The sequence below is a fragment of the Lytechinus variegatus genome, chromosome 7 (genome assembly GCF_018143015.1).
Source record: "Lytechinus variegatus isolate NC3 chromosome 7, Lvar_3.0, whole genome shotgun sequence".
NCBI lineage: Eukaryota > Metazoa > Echinodermata > Echinoidea > Temnopleuroida > Toxopneustidae > Lytechinus > Lytechinus variegatus.
Genome location: NC_054746.1, coordinates 6,662,853 through 6,684,688, shown reverse-complemented (window position 1 = coordinate 6,684,688; position 21,836 = coordinate 6,662,853). Strand labels below are relative to the sequence as shown.

Sequence of the window (21,836 nt, the reverse complement as noted above, 5' to 3'; positions counted from 1 at the left end):
AAAATAAAGAGGATGCCAAATTGAAACAAAAAACAAAGTTATGTGCCATTACTCTAGTTAATTCTTCAGGTTATCACGCTGTATTTTGCTGAAGTAAATTTTTTAATTCATGAATACATACCAGTAATTTATTATTCAGTAAAAAATGAAATATTGCATAATTCAAACAATAAAAAACAAAAGAAATAGTGAGTGATGGACATCATCGACTCTCTCATTTGCATATCACTGAGTTGTGCATATAACTGATTTGAGAAAAATAGGTGAAACATTAAAATGTCATAACTTTCTTATTTCACATCCGATTTAGATGAAATTTTCAGTGTTAAGCTCGTTAGATTTTTCTCTTTTGATTCAAATCAACATTTTTCTGAGGTGGACTTGACCTTTTAATCTAGATATGGAGTAAATTTACTTCATTACGAATATACACTGTACTTGAGAGTTGCAATGATTTGTTTGTGTGTGTGTGTTACATGAATTCTAAAAGTAGTTCTAACCAGCTTGTCTAAAATAATACCATGCTAGTATAATACTGCAGTCACACAGACCTATCAAAGGCCGTGTTTATGCTTCCACTTTTTAGACCAGAATCAGCATTTCCATACGTGATTAGTCCAAAACACTTGCGTCCATGCTCACTTTCATTTAAATGACGTTTCAAAACACTGATCATAAACTCACAAAGAGGTGGGTTTGTAAACGTCGTTTGACCAGAATCAGGCTTTCTGGGGAAGTATAAACAGAACCACAATCGTAAACGTGTTTAAATGACGTCATTTGGTACATGCTTCCGTTGAGATGAAAATCCGCGGGCAAATACCGACGCATTGCTCCATATGGTCGCATGTTATCTCCACGTAATAACAACACTGAAAAAAAAACTTTTGAAAAAAGGCGCGCCCAATTTGACCTCGCTTTCCTGTTCCATGAAAATTGTGATGCCAAGTTGGCTGGAGATCATGATTTCCCCTCTGTGAAAGTTAAGCATAAACAGCACTCCCAGAACCATGTTTGCGATCAGCGTTTTGAATCGACGTTTGAAAACGCTGATTCTGTCCTCGCAATGGAAGCATGGACACACCCAAAGTTTGTTAACATTATTTCCAATGACTTACCATCGGTCGGGATCATAGACCAGTGAAGTAGCAGGTGTTTGTAGACCGCATTGATTTGATGTGAACGGCTCTGGCAAGCTGTCTAACTCTGTGGCAATTTGAACAGGTAACCCAAGATGCATGACATTTACCTCATGGTGACTCTCATGCTAATAAAGAAAATGATACTCGCATTTCTTCATTATCGGCGCAGGCAAATTGTGACAGTCCCGAATGGCAGTGATCGAATGCAACTTTATCGGGGACGCAGTCATTGTCGGAAATCTGCGAGATCGAAAGCTAAATTGATCTATTTTTAAGTTATTGTTTTGAATTTCGGGATAAATGCCGTAGGCTACCTGCTGATTGTACATGTAGGTTAAGATATATGGAGAGCATAAAAAAATCAAGAGTTGGGAATTTGGAACGTGTTCAAGATCATGAAGATGTGGTTTTGTGTCGCTGAGGGAAAACTCCCAAAGCTTGAAACTTTTCTCTGATAATTCAGACCAGTCTCATTAATTGTAAGACTTCAAGATTACTGACAATTCAGACCAGTCTCATCTAATTGTAAGACTTCAAGATCACAGAATATTGTAAGAGGCTATATTTCAAGTCTATTGAGGGTGTGCTTATTCAAATTTCTTTGATGATGCTGTGAATTATGGTTCAATGACATTTGCTCTGGCGACAATCGATCCACTGTGAATTCCACACTTGGAATGGAACTTCAACCCTAGATTTAGCACTATATCCTTTCCTAAAATTAACCCTAAAACTTAGAGGACAAATCCACCCCAGCAAAAAGTTGATTTGAATAAAAAGAGAAAAATACAACAAGCAAAACACTGAAAATTTTCATCAAAATCGGATCACATAACAGTTATATGCACATCCTGGGGGGTGTTTCACAAAGATTTAAGTATGACTTAGGTCGCACTTAAATGTTGACGCGTACATGATATGCAACGCGCAATCTTATTGATCAATACGCAGAAGTGCGCGTCCTCTTGGCATGATCTGACCAATGCTGTCATGCCTTTTATACTGCGCGCAACTAGACATTTAAGTGCGACTCTAAGTCATACTTAAATCTTTGTGAAACACCCCCCTGATCTGTAAGGCGAATGAGGGGACTGATGACATCACTCACTATTTCTTTATATGTTATCTGAAATATGAAATATTTTCTCCTCATTTGTCCTATAAAACAATGTTTTATTCCTCCTTGAACACTGTGGAATTACCATTGTTTTACTCTTTGGTTCAATCAAGTTGGTCCTTATTGTCAAATATTTATGTAAAAATTGAAATATTGTATGATTGAAAAAAAAATAGTGAGTGAGGGACATCATTAACCCTCTCATTTGCATGTCACTGAATTGTGCATATCACTACTTTGTGAAAAGTTAGCGAAACTTTAAAATGTTGTAACTTTCCTAATTTATATCCGATTTGAATGAAATTTCAGTGATATGCTTGTTTGATTGTTCTCTATTTATTCAAAAGCAATGTTTTTCTGGGGTGGACTTGACGTTTAGATAAAACCCTGTTGTAACCCTAGCCCCATACCTTAAGACATAGTAAAGCATGGAGCAATTGTAGCAGGAGCAAATGTTGTGTCACAGTGAAATATAAGTGATGGGATAGTTTGATCAGCCTCTGGCAATAAACTTGCATGGGTCATTACATCACTGGGTCAAATAGTTAATTAAACTTCTGGGCCCTCGTCTTACAAAGAGGTATGATTGATCCAATCATCCTCAACTGTATAGAAATACGTCCGTACCATTATTTTTTTTGCACAATCTACCAAGTAAACACAGAGAATCGCATTGAATCTTCAAGGGAACAATGAATGTATGAATATACATCATATTTCGAAAATATTTTGTAGAAATTTGCACTTTAGGTGTTGATGATGCTAGTCGTCCATAGTTGTGATTAATTGGATCAATCGCAACTCTTTGTAAAACGGGGCCCTGATTGGTATATATCGTTGGCGGTCATCCGAACCGTCGTATCCACATACGACGGTTGAAAACCCATTTCAGAGATAATCGACTTCAAAGTTTACTGTAATTTTCACACTTAGTTCTCCGGCCTTACAACATATTTATTGCTAGAAAAATATATGGTTGGAAAGACCGAGACAACTGCTTGACAATGGTATCCTTACTTTTACACAAAACCAAGGATTATAGAAAATATCGCAAAAGAGCTCCGTGCTTGTAATTTCGGTTTGAGCGGTTTAGATTTCCCCTGTACAAAAACGCCATAGGGAATACAACAACCCTGACCGCGATTTCAATGCGCGCGGTCAGTCAAAACGTCGTATCGCTTTTCACGTGCAAAGTCAATGCAGCGCAGATGGCCGATACGACAGTTTGGTTGACCGCGCGCACTGAAATCGCGGTCAGTCAAAACGTCGTATCGCTCTGCTACAGTACACGTTTCCAATGGGATTTGGGCATTTTATTAAAAAATTGTATGGCATCGTCGTGAAAATCCCATCATATCTCAGAAACTAAAATAAATTGCTGCCTAGAAATTCACTTATGAATAGAATAGGACTTGTACATTCATTTTCTGCAAAAATCTCAAAATCGATTTTCTGACCAAAATTGACTGATACGACGGTTCGGATGAACGCCGACGATATATATACTCTGCTTCATACCACTCAGAATCAGCATTTTAAAATGCCACATAGCGAAATAAAAAAAATCTACAACAGCATGTGCATTTGGCTAATCCAGGAATATCTCTTTTTTTCTTATACATGTAGTTTTTTCTCAGAATTAAACTATCATTACAGTACTCCAAAGGGGGGGCAAATGAAATGGCTGTTCTGATAATCATTCCCATTCATTCCAGGACTATGATTTATTCATTCCAGAATAATTAAATTGGTTCATTTTTAGTTGTGCATATCTTTAGATTAAGACTTAAGCAATATTGAACTGCCCTGTCCCGTACATGTATTAAGGGCTTATCACGAGGTTAAGATTATTAGTATCAATGCTGAAAACAATATATTAGAAACCCTTTGGGGATGTACCTTGATTGAAAATGCACATTTTCAACTTTCCTAGGGATCATAATAATTGCTGCACAGTCGAATAATACCCCATTGGACAACTCGGCATCTAATTTTTCAGCAGGGCTCAGTTTCCAAAGTGCCTAGTTTTTCAAAATATTTTTAAAAGATTTATTTATTCATTTTTTCCCCAAAGTGCCGAGTTGACCCGGACCCTCTAATTTCTCATATTCCCCAATCCAGTTTTGGTACAAACAATTTAATGGCAAGGATAGAAAATGAAATGACCTTTCATTACACCCTTCCACAGATATACTCCAAAATACATATTGTCCTTTTTTGCTTTCCGTAGTTCCGTTATGTTAAGCCACGTTTTAATGTAATATGAACCTATTGATATCTTCCTGTTTGTTTCTTTTTTTTATTTCTTTTAGGTGTGGTTTGATGGATTACTTACAATCACTCACAATGTCAAAGCCAACAATGTGTGTCCAATGCAGAGTTTAAAGAAACAGTAAGTATTTAAAACAGTATGTGACCAGCCAATCCAAACCAAGAATAAGTCAGTCGCCTAGTAGGAATTCCATGATTTGAATTAAGCTTGAAAAATCACAATTTAAGCTTTAAAGACGCATACATATCATGCCAAAATTGATCAAGAATGACCATTCTAAGTATTTGAAACAATTTAAAAACAATTCAGTGAGAGTTTCACATGCAGTAATAAAGAGACAAAAAATGTTTGAAGTTAAGGGTTCACTCAAGCATGAGTTGTGCACACCTTACAATCTCAGTGAAACTTCCTAACAATCCAGAAATCTGTACTATATTGTTTCATTTAAAAAGCATTTACTCATTTCTTTCATACTAACCGTAAGTATAACCATAAAAGGAATTATCAAAGCATTCTCAAACAATTTTACAGTTGAAGGAAATTCTCTGACAATGACTTAGAAATGACTGGGTTTGATATTATGAACAGTAGACATTGTTCTACCTTATTTTATAATGTTCCAAAATGTAATTGCCTCTTCTGGCTTGTTTTTTTTATTGGTAGGGTGACTTTTTTGAGCACTTGTAAATGATTTAATATTGCGATGCCATGGAAACTGCAATCTCTATTTGCCTCCCTCCTCTTCCAGCTGGATGAAAATTTGCTTTCAAGTCAACCCCAATGGCAGAATACCAGTACGGAATCTCACAAGAACGTTTGCATCGGGCAAGACAGAGAAGATTGTCTTCAAGTCGCTGGATGAGCTAGGACTTCCCTCGGGCAAGGTATGCATATCAAATGAAAAGCTCCCCCATTGCCAAAAGGATGTAGATCCAATTACACCATTCAAGTGTCAGAGTTTTTTCGCATGAGTTGAACTCGAAGGGTGTGCATTTATGATTTGCCCTTATTTTTTTTTCTTTATTTCATAGAGAAAAGCTGGTAAATGTCAATCTGACCCGACCTGGCTATCATCTTGAAATGATGAAATCTACTTCTTCCTAGAACATTTGATATGTGTGCATGAATGGCAGCAGGATATATTGATGAGGGGGGTGGATGGACATCTTTTTTACAATCTTCTATCTTTGGCCTCACTTTTCTTCCTCTTTTTTGTGTACCTGACAAGTCATACATGGGCAGTTGCCCATGCCCCCCCACCTGAAGCATCTCCCTTGTATGTATGGTATACAGGGTGGGGGGGGGGTGGGTAGGTAATCCTACTTACTCTAGATCCACATGTAGAATTTTATGGGTGTGTTTGGGGTGGGACTGGGGAAGGATTTGTGGAAGAGGTTGAAAGCATTGACTAAGTATTCTACATCATGATCTCGGCGGCGTAACCTTTCGAGTTCAAGAATTTTATATTCTTATACATGTATAATAAATATCAAATGGAGAAGCCAAGACTATTGGGGGAAAAAAGAGATGGTTTGCAATAAATGTGAAATGTGTGATAGATGCAACCTGTATGAGATTCATCCTTGATAGGGTAAAATGAACTGTAGATGGATGGATGGATGGATAGATGGGTAGATAGGTAGATTGAAAGATAGACAGACAGACAGACATAGATAAATAGATAGATGGGTAGATGGGTAGATAGGTAGATAGATAGATAGATAGATAGATAGATAGATGGAGTGAGAGATATTGAGAAAGGGGATAGACAGGGAGGGGTAAACTAGATTATCCAGACATAAACAATGCAGGAGTTAAAGGATCAGCACACAGGATCATCGATCAGTGCTCAGACCTGTTTTCGTTGGGTCTCTTGTCTGCCATCTTTGTCTATCATTGAGAAGACTGTGATATATTTGGATTTGTTGTGGAGCCCCATTAGACAATCCAGTGAAGCGGACCGAAGAGTGCCCCTAGGATCTGATTTGGGATAGTTGAAGGGTGCTCGTGGCTCCACAAAATGTCATTTCAAATGGACCGTTCTGTGCTGGCGATAGTCAGTCATCCACATGTCAGATCCATATTAGGCAACAGTCACACCGAGCAAACTGCTCCCAGACTGACAAATGTTGATGTGTTATTTCCAATGGCATACCATGGTCGGTTTGATGTCGGTCCCCTTGGTGTGACGGTAGCAGCAAAGAAGGTATACCACATCTTTCACTGTGTTTAGATGTAAACTAGTGGCGGACTATATCTTGTATTGTTTACAAACATACTTCGTAGCAATCCATTTTCTTCAATGCGTTTTATGTCCTTATCCTTTAAAATGATATAATTTTCCATATGAAGCTCAATTGAAGCATCGTTCTTCCATTCATTCAAGAGGTTTTATGATATTGTAAAGTGGTAGCTATTTATGAAAATCTATTGAAAGCATCTGCAAAAATGTCATATAGATCATAATGGTCAGATCTTCAGAGAGAAGAAAAACCTCAAATGCACATTTTAGTAAAATCAACTGCACATTAATATGCTCTCAACAGAAGGAGTTTTTTTTTTAAACCTAGGCTTTCACCAGAAGCTGCTAAAGATTTCATGTTCTCCATAACTGCATCTGAAAGAGTTAGTTTGTGCTTTGAAGGAGAAGAGCACCATTGGGTAGATGATTATCTTGGCAGCCAGGCACCATTCATTTTCATATAAGCTATTGCCTGATAAAAATCAATGTAATTTGTAGTCATGTTACCACATACCTTGCCAATGCCTTCCCAGTTTGATTTTCCTGCCTCTATGCTGTAAAAAACAGGTTTTTCTTGATTTTCTGATTTCATTGAACACCATGATATATTTTAACTCAACAATTAAAAAAAAATACCCCTGAATTAATTAGTCTCTGAAAGACATCCTTATTAGTATGTGCAAATAATTTCACAGGAACGTTGTCATATAATTATACTAACTTACTTGAAGTATAGAGGGACAGTACTTATTTGCTTTGTAAAGTGCACGTGCCTTTTCTATATCATTCAAGACTAGCTGTGTATCACGAATTGTGATAGATTTGTCTGTCATGATATTGGATGAATTTATAGATGGTTGTACAGATTTTCTATTGATTAGAATAGATAGCTGTCTGGTACAAAAATGTCAAAAAAACATTTTCCTGTAGTTTCTCACAAAGCCTGTTATTCGAGTCTCCTTTATACACCTAGACATGACAGTGTCGTCTATAGAGTATGTAATTCAATTTTCTAATTCGGTTTGAAAATTAGGAATGTGGAGGTATGTGCAATAATCTCCTTGCAGTGCATAATATCATAGCAGATGATCGGTAATGAATTCATTGCAATGAAAATGCTCTTCAGAATTACGGAGCTCCTCCTCGAGAATGTGACCTTGGAAGGGATAGCCTCATTATCACACCCATTGCCCTGACTAGACTCCTCCGTAACCATGGCAACAGAAATCAAATCGTGATCATGCTAACGGCACGTGTGATTGAATTAAGCACTCTCTCATTGAGGTTAGACCTTGGTATTTAACTGTAAGGGATTGCCAAGTGCATCTTTTTTCCCTGCTCCTTTGTCTCATTAAAGGTGTCATTTACAAAGATGATATGATTATGAAGGCTTAGTCTGTAGACACAGGCCTTTGCTTTTTTTTGCAATTGGCATAGCACATAATGTAGAGTTTGAAGTAGTTAGACTAGATTCACCATATTCTGTGGCTGCCTCTACCTCTTATTTGACTTAGACAGTGAGTTTGGCATCTAGTTTCCACTCTAAACATGGAATAATTGGTTAAAATGTCAAATTTGACTCTGTGCCTGCAGAGAAATAAAGACTTGTGAGATTCAAAAAAAAAGAGAGATAATTTGTTCCATGTATTCATAATATCTTTAGAATCAGTAGGCAGGGATACGATCAAAAATTATTGAGCAGAGGTATTATGATATATTTAAGAAGTAGAATGGTAATAGTTTTATCTCTCAACCCGGGGGGCCGTTTCATATAAAGCTGGTCATAAGTTACAGTGTAAGAGCGACTGGTGGTCCTTTCTTAGGCACTAAACCATCGTCCATGGTGTATACCATTTACCAAAAGAAAGGATCACCAGTCATTCTTATCTTTATACGAACAGCTTTATGAAACACCCACCAGGTGTAGTGGTTGGGTACCCTGTAGGTAGGAATTCCTTGAGCGCTGTAAGTGCCCAATCAGGGTGGCCATGTTTTAAAAAAAGACAGGATAATAATATGCAGCATTCTAAAACTTTTGATTTACTGCTATGTAAATGCTTATTTTGATATTTGCATGATACATGTATTCATAGGCTGAAGATGTTTTTAGAAGGATACTATCTTTTTTTGCATGCATTAATTACTATGTAGACTAAAAGCCACCCTTTCAGTCATATATGATTTTATGCATGAGCAACTTTAATACATTTTTTCATTGAAATTATTTGAACAGGAATCATTCAATTCAATTTCAATTCAAATTTATTTCCCTATCTGATTAAAAAGACAATTACAAATTCATGCAGATAGATATATACAACAATAAAACATTAAAATGAAACATATTCAGTTCGAAATCATAATGTGGTGGGAATTGACAAAGGCTGAAGGCCTTTCAGGGTCATTCCCAAAGGTAATAAAATTTACATCAAATGTTTCTTAAGTATATACATAATAACGTGTTTAAAATACAAAACATTCAGAAGTATAAATGTAAATAGAATAACAATTGAATACTAAGAAGTGTTAACATGTACATGTAGGCCTGTTTATGTTTTTTATAACAAAATGATATTGCTTCAAATGATATTCTGGTTATGTTCTTGTAAATAGAATCAACTACTGTATTTCTCAATGAAATCTTTTCAATGAAAAGTACCTTTGGCATTTCAAAAATGTATTTTGGCTTCCACAAATTTTGTTTCTTTCATACTGGAGAAATGAAAATGATGAATTTTCATCTCTAGATATATTATTACAAGTGCTGATATTGACTTGTGTTTCTTCAGAAGGTTTTGCTGTGGCTAAAAATAGAACAAATAGAGTCAGCACAGCAGAAAATTGGAGTTTCCATCATGAAATGTACTGAAGAGGTAATAACTTGATCAAAGAGAAGGTGCTTTATAGGTATATAAAAAGAACGGAGGGAGGGAGGCGAAAAGGGAGTACGAGCTCAGGGAAGAAGACATTAAAAAGGTGAATCAATTCATAACAATGCATGTTCCTTAGCATAAGTGTGTATGGTGCCTGGGATTTTATCATTAATATAGTTGGCTTCGATAGAGTCCTTATGAGCAAAATGCCGTGAAGTTCAAAATCATTTTCAGTCACCTGTCCATCTGAAAAAAAAGGGAATCTGCAGGTTTTATTTTGATTATTTAGCAATAAGTTGAACCCTAAAATATAGCAGTTGGTGTGGATGGTTGACAAATCAATTGGTTGATGTATGTCAATCTAAGGGAATATTTTTTTGGAAGAACTTTAGTTGCACATTCATGAATTTGAAGCGACCTTTCGCAAAGGGTCAAAGGTAAGTGCATGACTCCATGTCACTGGGAGATGGCGCTATTGTGCAAGACTGTGTGTATATTCCAGTTGCGATTTAAAGACAAAGTATCATAAATCAGGTAGATTCATGTAAATTATTGACGTGAATATATTTTGATAACATTTGAATTCTTATGTTAGATTGAGATAATCAAATAACAATTTGTGGATGCCTTTACAATTGTATTTAGTTTTTCATATTATTTTAACACATGTAATATACCATACTGAAATGATGCATAGTTCAATTAGTTCTCACTCTTACCAGCATGTGTGTTTGATAATGCTGTAATCAAAGTGCTATAAGATGTCTGGCTTGTTTGCAGTTGCCTGGTGAGCAATCTACACCCGTTGTGGAATGTTTGGTTAAGATGGTGTATGAAAACTATATCATTCTTTGTCTGGTATATCTTTCCATGGATGAAATCCTTGGGAATAAATGTTGAGGTTTAGCGTAACCCTGTCCATTTGGCTAATTTTCCCCATTTCCCCATTTTGCTAATTGTTCAAGAGAAAAGTTTGAAAATAAAAAAGTGAAAATTAATTTATAACAAAATTAGAGATAGATTTATTACATAGAAATAGGCATTATCCGATCACTCAGATTTTGATATAAATGTAACCATTCACAGGCTATGTTATATAAAATTTTATTATTTATCTGTTTGCAGCATTTATAGATCTTGTCACAGGGATGTTTTAGTATTCAGTGCTTGTCACATCTTCAGCTATTGTTTTCTTAAACTGGGTGTAAGTTATGCTTTAATAACTTTATCATTATTCTGAAATATCAAGAACAAAATGGGAATCTGAATTATTATGTACAGGAATGAAGTTGAATGTGATGAATAATGACACTGTTATGAAACCTTTTTTTTTCCAGTAGAGTGCAGACTCAATCAAATGAGAAACCATTTTGTTCCCATAAAATTTGATTGAAAATTTTATTATCAATGCAAAGTACCTAATCCTCATTGAAACCAAGTGAAATATGCAATTCTTCACAATTGTACTCATATTCCTCTTCAAATTGAATTCTTTAATTGCATTTTCAAATTGTTTCGAAATGATAAAGAACACTGTGTGCTTCTCATTGATTAAACTCAATCATAAACTCATACTGAATTTAATAAAGAATTTTTAACTGTCATGATGTGTCTTGCCAGTTGTTTCCTCTTTGAAATTTCCTTCCACCAATCAGATACAAGTATATCATTCAGTACCTTATGACAGTCGTCAATGAATACCTCTGACATGTTGCCTCTTTCAACTCTCCTAAGGTCTTAGAAAAAAAGGGTAATGCAGCAATGAAATAGAGATATTAGTTGGTTGATTATTTATTAGACCCAGAGAAGGCTTCCGTGTGTTTGTTTTCAAAGCCATTATGGATCCATCTTCTACTCTTAGGTAGAGGTGTTATTGTCCTGTTATATTACAGCGTTCTGCTCTTTGATGTGCTAAATGAAAATGCTTTTCACCCCAAATTGGATCATTCTGTTCCTTCTGTTTTCGCTTTCCCAATTGTGTTGAGGCAAAATACATAAGGTATATCTCCATTCCGGATTGTGCAAATATATACGTCCCGAGGTAGTTAGTTTTGGATTTTCTTCATTGTACAGTTTGCCTGGTTTTGACGGGGTGGGGGGGGTCAGAGATTGATGAATAAAATTTTGATCAATATTGGATGAAAAGTTATGATTTTTTTAAGTGGAATAAACTTTAAATCACTTCACCATCCACGTGGATTCAAATTTGCCACATAGTAAATGTTAACGTGATGTAGCGCTAATTGACATTGATCAATAATTTTTTTGCTTATGAACCAGCTATTCTACAGCGGTGTTTGCCACATTAGTAATTCTGAATTGTACATTGAACAAGTCCTTTTTATAACCATGATAACGAGGAAAAGTAGAGGACAATCCTTTGCAGCTATAAAAAGGAGTTAATTTCCTGTTTCTCCAGGAAGTTTACCCACATTGAAATGCATTCATTCCTTATGTATATTAAACTCTAGCCCTGATCATTATAGAACCAATCAATGCAATGCGCATTTTACCTCACATTTTTATGTTAACATGTGTATGATTGAAGGTTACTTGTATGGTTGCGGTTTTTATGGCGAAAGCAGTTTAATGTACTCACACCTTTCTCCTGTAATGTATATCATAGGATCTTGTGGTTTGCAAACTCACACAGCAGGAAAAGGTTGCGTGTACTCCCCTCCTTGAGAGCAGGCCATATTGCGTTGGATTTTGGTGACCGATTTAAGCATACCACCTTTACTTAGGTCGACATCAGGTTCCAAAAGTGCATTAGAACATTTTTGTTTTGCTGCTAGAATAAGGTTCACTAGTTTCCTGTACTTTAGTATACATTTCCAAAGAAACCTAATTCTGTTTTTCAAATAAATGTACATCTATGTCAAAAAGGTGAAAGAAGTATAAAACTTAGTTTACACTCCTTAATGCTGTTTTTATAATATATTTAAAAAGGAAATTGCTTCTTTACATCATTCATTTCCCTCTCCATTTAACAAAGAAATGAAAGATTATTGACTGAGATACCTTGCCTTTTCGTATTGATTGGAATTGAGAAGGTCTGTCTGAACTAAAACATCTAGGAAAACGTACCAAGTGGGCGTTTCACGAATGGTGTGTTTCTACAGAGAATCGTTTATAACGGTAATAGCTGTGTAAGTATTCAGAATTCCGGAAAACTTCCCTGAAGAAACAGATGTGATGCAGTTTATTGATGAATCGCATCACGCAAAATATGGTTTCTCATAACCACCTTTGGGAGGTGGTTAGTGCTGTGTTTATTTGGGACGCAGCATGTGAGTTAATCGTATTATTTGCTCTGTAGAAAGAGGTTGATTTAAGGGCGATACGGTTGTAGGATTGTAGAAAAAGACAAACCGTTTTTAATGATTCTCTGTAGAAACATGCCGACAGAGTAAAGTGTGACTTAGAGTCGCACTATAGTTTTATGTAAAGACATCACAGCATTGGTCATAACATGCGGAGATGACATGCGCTACTTCGTATTAATAATCATTATTACCCGTATCAGACATCTGAGCTGGTCATTTACAAAACCGTATTGCCCTACATTTTCTGAATATCGGGAAGGGTAGGTATATTGTTTGTATTTTCCTCGGTCTCAATGCACATATTTACTTTGCATGCAGAGACGATGCAAAATATACCTTTGACTTTTCCCTGGTCTCACATCCGGGCATTTGAGGATGCGTATAAAGAGATACTCTTCAATAATAAAAACAATGCTGGATCTGAGCGCTTGCAAGTACGTCATAATGGTGCAGAGCCTAGACTGATATTAACATGACACAATAGATCTCTATTTTTAAAAGAAATATCCCCATTATCATGATTTTTGCTCTAGATATCTGATTTAGATGATTATAAAAATATTGACCAGCTCTTCTTTTGGGGGAACATCAAATATATTGCCCTTAAATTACCCATATTGCCCTCGTCTAAAGACTCAGGCCAATATGATTCTTTTGCTGGCAATATATTTGATGTTCCTCTCAAGGCCAGTCAATATTATATAAATATTGCATATTATTACGCATCGTGTTCGTGTCAGTATTTAAGTTTGACTCTAAGCTATGCTTAACTCGTGAAACAGTGGCCCGAATTCACAAAGGTAGTTTTTAAAACCCACGGTTGAATCCATGGATTATGCAGATTTCCTGTATAAATTACGCTTAATTGAGCGCGTATCGGGCGCATGTAGGAACGATGTCCAATGCTCATGCGCGCTTTTGTCATAGTGCGCCAAATCGACACCTGTTACCATGGTTATCCATGCTTTTTTATTCATGAGTCCACTTTTTAATAATGAGTCCACTCTTCAAACAGTGGACTCATGAATAAAATAGCATATCTAACCATGGTAACAGGCGTCAATTTGGCGCACTGTGACAAAAGCGCGCATCAGCATTGGACATGTTTTATACACGTGCCTGATACGCGGTAAATTAAGCGTAATTTATACAGGAAATCTGCATAAACCATGGATTCAACTGTGGGTTTTTAAAACCACCTTTGTGAATACGGGCCATAATGTTTGATTAGAAGCATCTTGTTACCAATTTGCCCAAGTCCTCTGAGGAGGTCTGTTTTGAAGATGTATAAGTTGTATCTCTTATCTGCTGGCTTGATGTTGTTGTGAATCTAGAAACAATGGTTTGTGTCACTTTAAAGGGAGCGCCCGCTCGAAATCCATGTACGATCAATTCCATTCGCTTATCATGACGTCAAGCCCGTACATCAGTGATCTTGGAGCAGCGAACAAACTTGCCACTGAGGATAGGAGAGTTTGTCAAGGGGCATGTTTGGTTTGTCTTTGTTTAGTCCAGTGCAAGCTGCATAGCCAAGTGCACACATATCATGCGTTGCACCTATCGCAAACAATGATTTTGCTGCCACTTGTCTATAGTGACCATGAAAACCGATTCCTGTTGTTTGTATGATAACCTGTCTATAGCACCTACCTGCCTATAAAGGCCACATTTTGTGCTTCCCTCGGGTGGTCACTATCAACAGGTTTCATTTTACATTTACTCTTTTTCATTAAGACATGCTCAAAGTATTTCACAGTACAACTTAACACCACAAATTCTACTCTCCAAATGCCCACATAAGGGATGTTATTTAGAAAATAAATAGGTATAAACTTGTATTTGAATACTTGTACTGAAGGACATCGACATGTTGAATGGGAGACAGAGCTTGATACAGAGAACAAATGGGGATCCTGAAAACCACTGTGAATCTTGCATAGTTAGGGGGGACCTGTGTAAGCAACATTTGTCAAGGTACCTTAAGGTGACCGTACACCATGCGATTGGTCTGCGACTCAATATAGGAATAAAACATAGTAGAATTTGATGCTTTTACTCTAAAATAAAGTCTTACAATCTGACAAAATTGTTATAGTAGTATTTTTTCAATTTCAACTTCCAATAAAATGGCATGTTCCATTCACATTTTTAGAAAATGAGCAAAATGCGATTTGTTCCAAAATCGGATCGCAAACAGTCGTAAGGTGTGTGGTGGCCTTTAGGAAATAACTGCTTAACCTCTAGGCCACTTTTTCCATTCTTGCAACTCTATATGGAATTCATTAATACTTTCATGGTAATATTGCTAGAGTCAACTGCATCTTAAATGTTATAAATGTTGTATCAGGAGAAAGGTGTGTTGTATTCAAGTTAACATCCATTTTATCTTTTAATTCCAATTTACTAATTTGGCAGATGGAAGAGATTGATCCGGCTGACTTCCCATTTGAAAAGTTCTATGAATTGTACCACAAGATCTGTCCGAGGACGGATATAGAGTTACTCTTCAAAGATATGTAAGTAACCATTCAGTCATCTCTCTCATTTATATTACGTATTAACATCCATTCCTACTTCACCACCGGATACATTTTGATTAAATTATATCAGATTTTAGACCTGCAACGCTCATGCAATAATGTGTTTTAGTGATAAAATCTTTCATTTTATCTCACCTTATATTTAAACTCTGATAGTATAATTTTTAGATTTCCTAATAATAAAACTTGATAGAGGCACTCAGCAATTAGACTACAAATTGCTTTGCATATGTATTACTCATCTTAGTGTGGCCTATATCATGCATAAAATATTTAATGGTGCGAAGAGACTTAATGGCAAAACTAGATGGATATGTCATACAAATTCTTGGAAAAATGCATATTCGTATGGAGGAACTGAATTTAAAATGCATTATGCTTAACAACTTTCCATTGTTGGTGTTATGCATTTGTAGGCCTACTGTCTCACCACTTCTGCCAGTTAGAACTGATGTATGTCTCTCTTTCTCTCTCTCTCTCTTTCTTGACAATATGATATTGTATGCAATTTTCAAAAGAGTTTAGTATACTTGAACTATCATCCACACTTTCTCTCTGTTTATCCAGAGGACGAAATGAAACGGAAGGATTGTCGGTGGAGAAACTGATTGAATTCTTGAACGACAAACAGAGGGACCCTAGACTCAATGAAATTCTCTTCCCAATGTATGACAGGGAAAGGGTACTACAAATCATTGATACCTATGAGAAAGATCCTCAGATGATTAAGAAAGGTAAAAGCAAGTCAAAATCTCTAAATGTGTATTCTTTTTTTTTTCATTGTTTCATATTCCACAAATTACAAATTATACCAAAAAAAATTATTGTTTGACAAAGAAATGTAATTTATGTTTGTATGCTTTCCAGAACATATTGATGATTTAAAATATTTGCCAAAAAAGCTGTTTAAAGGACAAGTCCACTCCAACAAAAACTTGATTTGAATAAAAAGAGAAAAATTCAAGAAGCATAACACTGAAAATTTCATCAAAATCGGATGTAAAATAAGAGTTATTCCCTTTTTAAAGTTTCGCTTATTTTCAACAAAATAGTTGTATGAACGAGCCAGTTACATCCAAATGAGAGAGTTGATGACATCACTCACTCACTATTTCTTTTGTATTTTATTATATGAAATGTGAAATATTTTTATTTTCTCGTCATTGTCATGTGAAATGAAGTTTCATTCCTCCCTGAACACGTGTAATCCCATTATTTTAACATTTTGTGCTTCAGGCAATTAAGTCCTAATCATCAAATTTGTAAAAATTGAAATATTGTATAATTCAAACAATAAAAAACAAAAGAAATAGTGAGTGAGTGACGTCATCGACTCACTCATTTGAATGTAACTGGCTCGTTCATATAACTATTTTGTTGAAAATAAGCGAAATGTCATAACTTTCTTATTTTACATCAGATTTTGATGAAATTTTCAGCATTGTGCTTGTCTGATTTTTCTCTATTGATTTAAATCAACATTTTTCTGAGGTGGACTTGACCTTTAGTAATAAATAACATGCATTATGAAAAACTAGTAAAGGTCTTAGGATTGAACCCTGTGGAACACCACTACTGTCATGGATCTAACATCAATCTTCATTGCCATTGCTTCACCTAAGGGTAATAATAATACACAGTCCTTGTGGAGTACATGTAAATTTATGATATAATGGACCTAGATATAATGACACTGTCTATAGCCTGAGTTTAATGATTTGAAAGGGGAAAAAATAAAAAAAAATGTAATTTGGAGGGAAGGGGAGTTCCAGAGTTGCAGAGTTTCTGTTCAGTTATCAAGACTACTTTGTTACTCTTGTTATTTCTGAATAAATTGGTTTGTAAGAATGACATCAGTTTATCATATAGCACATCATTTTTGCATTCGATATTTTCCAGAAATAAAGAATCTACCTTAGCATGCCACTATTGCTAATTAGCACCAACAAATGTGCATGAATTCTATAGGACTCCATTTATATGGCAAGATAAGATTTAAAATATGTATTCTTGCTGTCCTTAACACAGAACTTCTATCATCCGATGGGCTTTGTCGTTATCTGATGTCTGATGAGAATGCACCCGTATTTCTAGATCGGCTGGAGCTCTACCAAGACATGGAACAGCCCCTTTCACATTACTTCATTAATTCGTCCCACAACACGTACCTGACCGGGAGACAGTTTGGAGGCAAATCATCGGTTGAGATGTACAGACAGGTTCTGCTGGCTGGATGCAGGTGGGTACACACGCCAATATCCAATTGAAAGAATTTGGGAATCTTCAATTCAATTTAATCTGCCAGATTTATCAGGCATTCATGTGAAATGTGTCCCTCCCAACAACATTTGTGCCTTGTATTCTGCCCTCTCTTTGAAGAGAGATATGATGATGTATGGTAGGAAAGTTTTGTAATGACATGACTGTATTTCACATCGATGAATTTTCCTTGTTTTGTATTGAACCATATTGAGCTGAAGCTGATGTTAAACTCAATTCAGACATTGCAAGTTGATAAAAATGCTGCAATTGACATGGAGATGTACAGATTCTTGCAAATGATTATATTGATAAAAATCAAAATTGTAATAGCATGATGACAAAATGACATACTACTACTACTACTACTACTACTACTCCTTCTACTACTACTTCTTGTACTACTACTACTACTTCTACTACTACTACTACTACTACTACTACTACTACTACTACTACTACTACTACTACTACTACTACTACTACTACTACTTCTACTACTACTACTACTACTACTACTACTACTACTACTACTACTACTACTTCTACTACTACTACTACTACTACTACTACTACTACTACTACTACTACTACTACTACTACTACTTCTTGTACTACTACTACTACTATTACTACTACTACTACTACTACTACTACTACTATTACTACTATTACTACTACTACTACTACTACTACTACTACTACTACTAGTACTACTACTACTACTACTACTACTACTACTACTACTACTACTGCTCCTACTACTACTACTGCTACTACTACGACTACGACTACTACTACTACTACTACTACTACTACTTTCATCACCATCATTATTATCAGGAATTTAACTTTATAGTTACTTTATTTTTCATGTTCTTGTTTTTTTCATTTAGATGTGTTGAGTTAGACTGTTGGGATGGAAGGAGTGAAGATCAAGAACCAATCATCACCCATGGACTGGCTATGTGTACTGATATACAATTTAGGGTATGTTCTTTACGTCTTTTAAATTGTCATTTTCACATTCTTCTGCAATAAATTCATTTATACAAGTTTGATCCACTACACTACGGCCTGCTTCATAAATGTGTGTTCAATATGTAATGATGTCATCCCATGATGATTTTTCTCTTGACCAACGAAGCAAGTGACATCATTAGCTTTTAACAATTATACAGTTTAAAGGAGTTTTGTGAAAGTAAGACTGTACTTTAGTATCAACCCACCCGGCATCTAGCACTATTCCAATTCATGACTAGATTATATGAATGTGTTTGACCTAAAATGGTTATGATGTGGACAATATGAATTTACAGGTAGAACTTTGCGATTAATAATGATAATATCCGAATGTCTTTCTCATTTTGATGGAAAGCTCTTACAAATTTGGAAAGGGCTGAAAATTTCTGGATAAAATATAAATTTTGTTGTAGCTTCAATATATCCATTTACTAAACTTGTTGATAAGTACTCATAGAACCCTTTTTAAAGAAAAGATTCAAAATTCCAAATTTGAATAGTAATGAATGGCCGAAAGATACAATGTCCATTGTAATTTTGTAATATTGGAATTTTGAATGGGCTTGAAAGAGGGAGTTGATTCCCGGTGAGCATTTTATGAAATGACTGGTCGGACGTTTTATCCAACAAGTCCTGTTCATCCAACAGTTACCATAGTAACTGTGCTTCTCAGCCAATCAAAATAAAGGAAAGATGTCAGATCTGACAACTTGTCAGACAAAGATGTTGATGGAACAATCCCCTGAGGTGTTGGATATTTTTACAAATTCTCTGTTTTCAGGCTTTTTATAATTCAGGTCCAATTTAAATTCCTTAAAATGTAGCATTTTATCTTTCAGATGAAGGAAATGTTTATCATTTTCATCTTTTAGATGAAGGAAATGTATTGTATTGATATGTGTTACTTTCTTTCAGCAGTCTAGATATAAATGTCATAATTTGCGTTCAATCGTCACACAATACATGTATATGTATTTCATTTTGATTTGATTTTTCTTCTATAAACATAGAAGAAAAGAAATCCCTTTAGCATCTTCTGTGTACTGAGAGATGTTTTGTCTAAAATTTAAGTGAGCCCTTAAGAAGTAAATTTTATATTTTCAGTAAAAGCCCTGTCTCAATTTTGAGGTCTACCTACTCGGCTTTAAATCCAAGTACCGAAAGTAGAAAGGTAGAAACAAATGAAATAGAAAAGAAAAAGAAAGAATAGAGAGAAGAGGAAAAAAAAGAAAAAAAAAATCACTATTTGAATTTTGAAAAAAAATTTTTTTTCAAGAAAACAAACTTGAAGAATGTTTATGATGACAAAAATAGTCAAATTGACTAGCTTCCAAATGACAAGAAGACCCTTCCCCCACTTATTTAAGTCCAATGTAATTTTGTTAAGTGTGTTTACCCCATACTAAATTACTATCTGCAATGTATTAGAGTAGTTGTATGGGAAATGTAGGGGAATTAACTATTTAGTAGAAGTGTGCTCCATTCAACATATAATTTGTCATCAGACAATTAATAAGATGAGACAGACCATTCTCTTCTGTGCTCTATACTTTGAATAAATCATGAGTACCGAGTCAGGAAATCTGTTTAAAGGCATGTCGTGGAAGGCAATGATGTCATGTCTCTATCTGGGATTCATTCATGTGTGTATGTACTGCGGCTTATATAGCTGAATGAAGTCTGGATTAATGTTAGTTTTACTAATGAGTTTTTAATGCAATCATTCCATGCTTACCGTGTGTTGCCCTTGCCTACAGGGGGATTCAATTTACTGTATTGTTGACACAGAGAAAGACAGGCGTGGGTATCACATGATGGTGACATTTAAAGACCTTGTTGAAAATGAAATATATATATGTATATATATATATATAAATACAGAAGACGTGGTTGTCATCTATTCCATCTTGTACTCCACATATATATATAATATCAATGAAATATAAATTGTCCTGTGCCCTCTAAAGCTGCCAAGTAGTACTGATTTTCAGTAATTAGTACTTGAAAGTGAGAAGAATATTTATGGTTTCATGCAAAATACTGAAGTTTCAATATATAAAATTAAATAAAATATAAATTGTCCTGTGCCCTCTAAAGCTGCCAAGTAGTACTGATTTTCAGTAATTAGTACTGGAAAGAGAGAAGAATATTGATGGTTTCAAGCAAAATACTGAAGTTTCAATATTATGTGTGGTAGTCCTATGGTATTTCTTTGAATGTTCTTGTTCAGTTGGCAGCTCCGGCGGGCATTTCATCAAGCTGTTGGTAAGTTAAGAGCGACTTTAAGGATGACTGGTGACCCTTTCTTATGGGCTAAATAATCATCAATGAACATTTAATGGTGAATGTCATTTACCACAAGAAGTCACTCTTAACTTACCATTTTTTATGAACAGCCCGCTGGCCCTGTATTGTAAAGCTTGCCCATTGATTTAGGGGCTGGTTTTTTGTCTCACCTGCATAACAGAGTGGGACTATAGGCGCTGCTTCTCGACGGCAGCAGCGGCGTCAACACCAAATCTTAACTGAAGGTTAAGTTTTTGAAATGTCATCATAACTTAGAAAATGTGTGGACCTAGTTCATGAAACTTGGACATAAGGTTAATCAAGTATCACTGAATATCCTGCCTGAGTTTCATGTCACATGGCCAACGTCAAAGGTCATTTAGGGTCAATGAACTAAGACCATGTTGGGGGAATCAACATCAAAATCTTAACTGAAGGTTAAGTTTTTGAAATGTCATCATAACTTAGAAAATGTGTGGACCTAGTTCATGAAACTTGGACATAAGGTTAATCAAGTATCACTGAATATCCTCCATGAGTTTCATGTCACATGGCCTACGTCAAAATTCATTAAGGCTCAATGAACTTCGGCCGAATGGGGGTATCTGTTGAATGACCATCATAACTTTAAAAGTCTATGGATCTGATTCATAAAACTTGGACATAATAGTAATCAAGTATCACTGAACATCCTGTGCAAATTTTAGGTCACATGATGAAGTTCAAAGGTCATTTAGGGTCAATGAACTTTGGCCA

At 35.5% G+C, this 21,836-nt stretch overlaps 1 protein-coding gene across 5 annotated transcripts in view; it reads left to right on the top strand.

Moving 5' to 3' along the window:
- LOC121418309 (1-phosphatidylinositol 4,5-bisphosphate phosphodiesterase beta-4-like) overlaps positions 1-21,836 on the top strand; it is a 150,867-nt gene that overhangs the window by 73,739 nt on the left and 55,292 nt on the right. For all 5 annotated transcript variants that reach the window (XM_041612100.1, XM_041612099.1, XM_041612097.1 and 2 more), the window contains exons 6-11: positions 4,572-4,651; positions 5,280-5,415; positions 15,388-15,488; positions 16,080-16,246; positions 17,541-17,751; positions 18,668-18,761. In XM_041612100.1, coding sequence (XP_041468034.1) covers positions 4,572-4,651; positions 5,280-5,415; positions 15,388-15,488; positions 16,080-16,246; positions 17,541-17,751; positions 18,668-18,761 — 789 coding nt within the window. The remainder of the gene's footprint in view (positions 1-4,571; positions 4,652-5,279; positions 5,416-15,387; positions 15,489-16,079; positions 16,247-17,540; positions 17,752-18,667; positions 18,762-21,836) is intronic.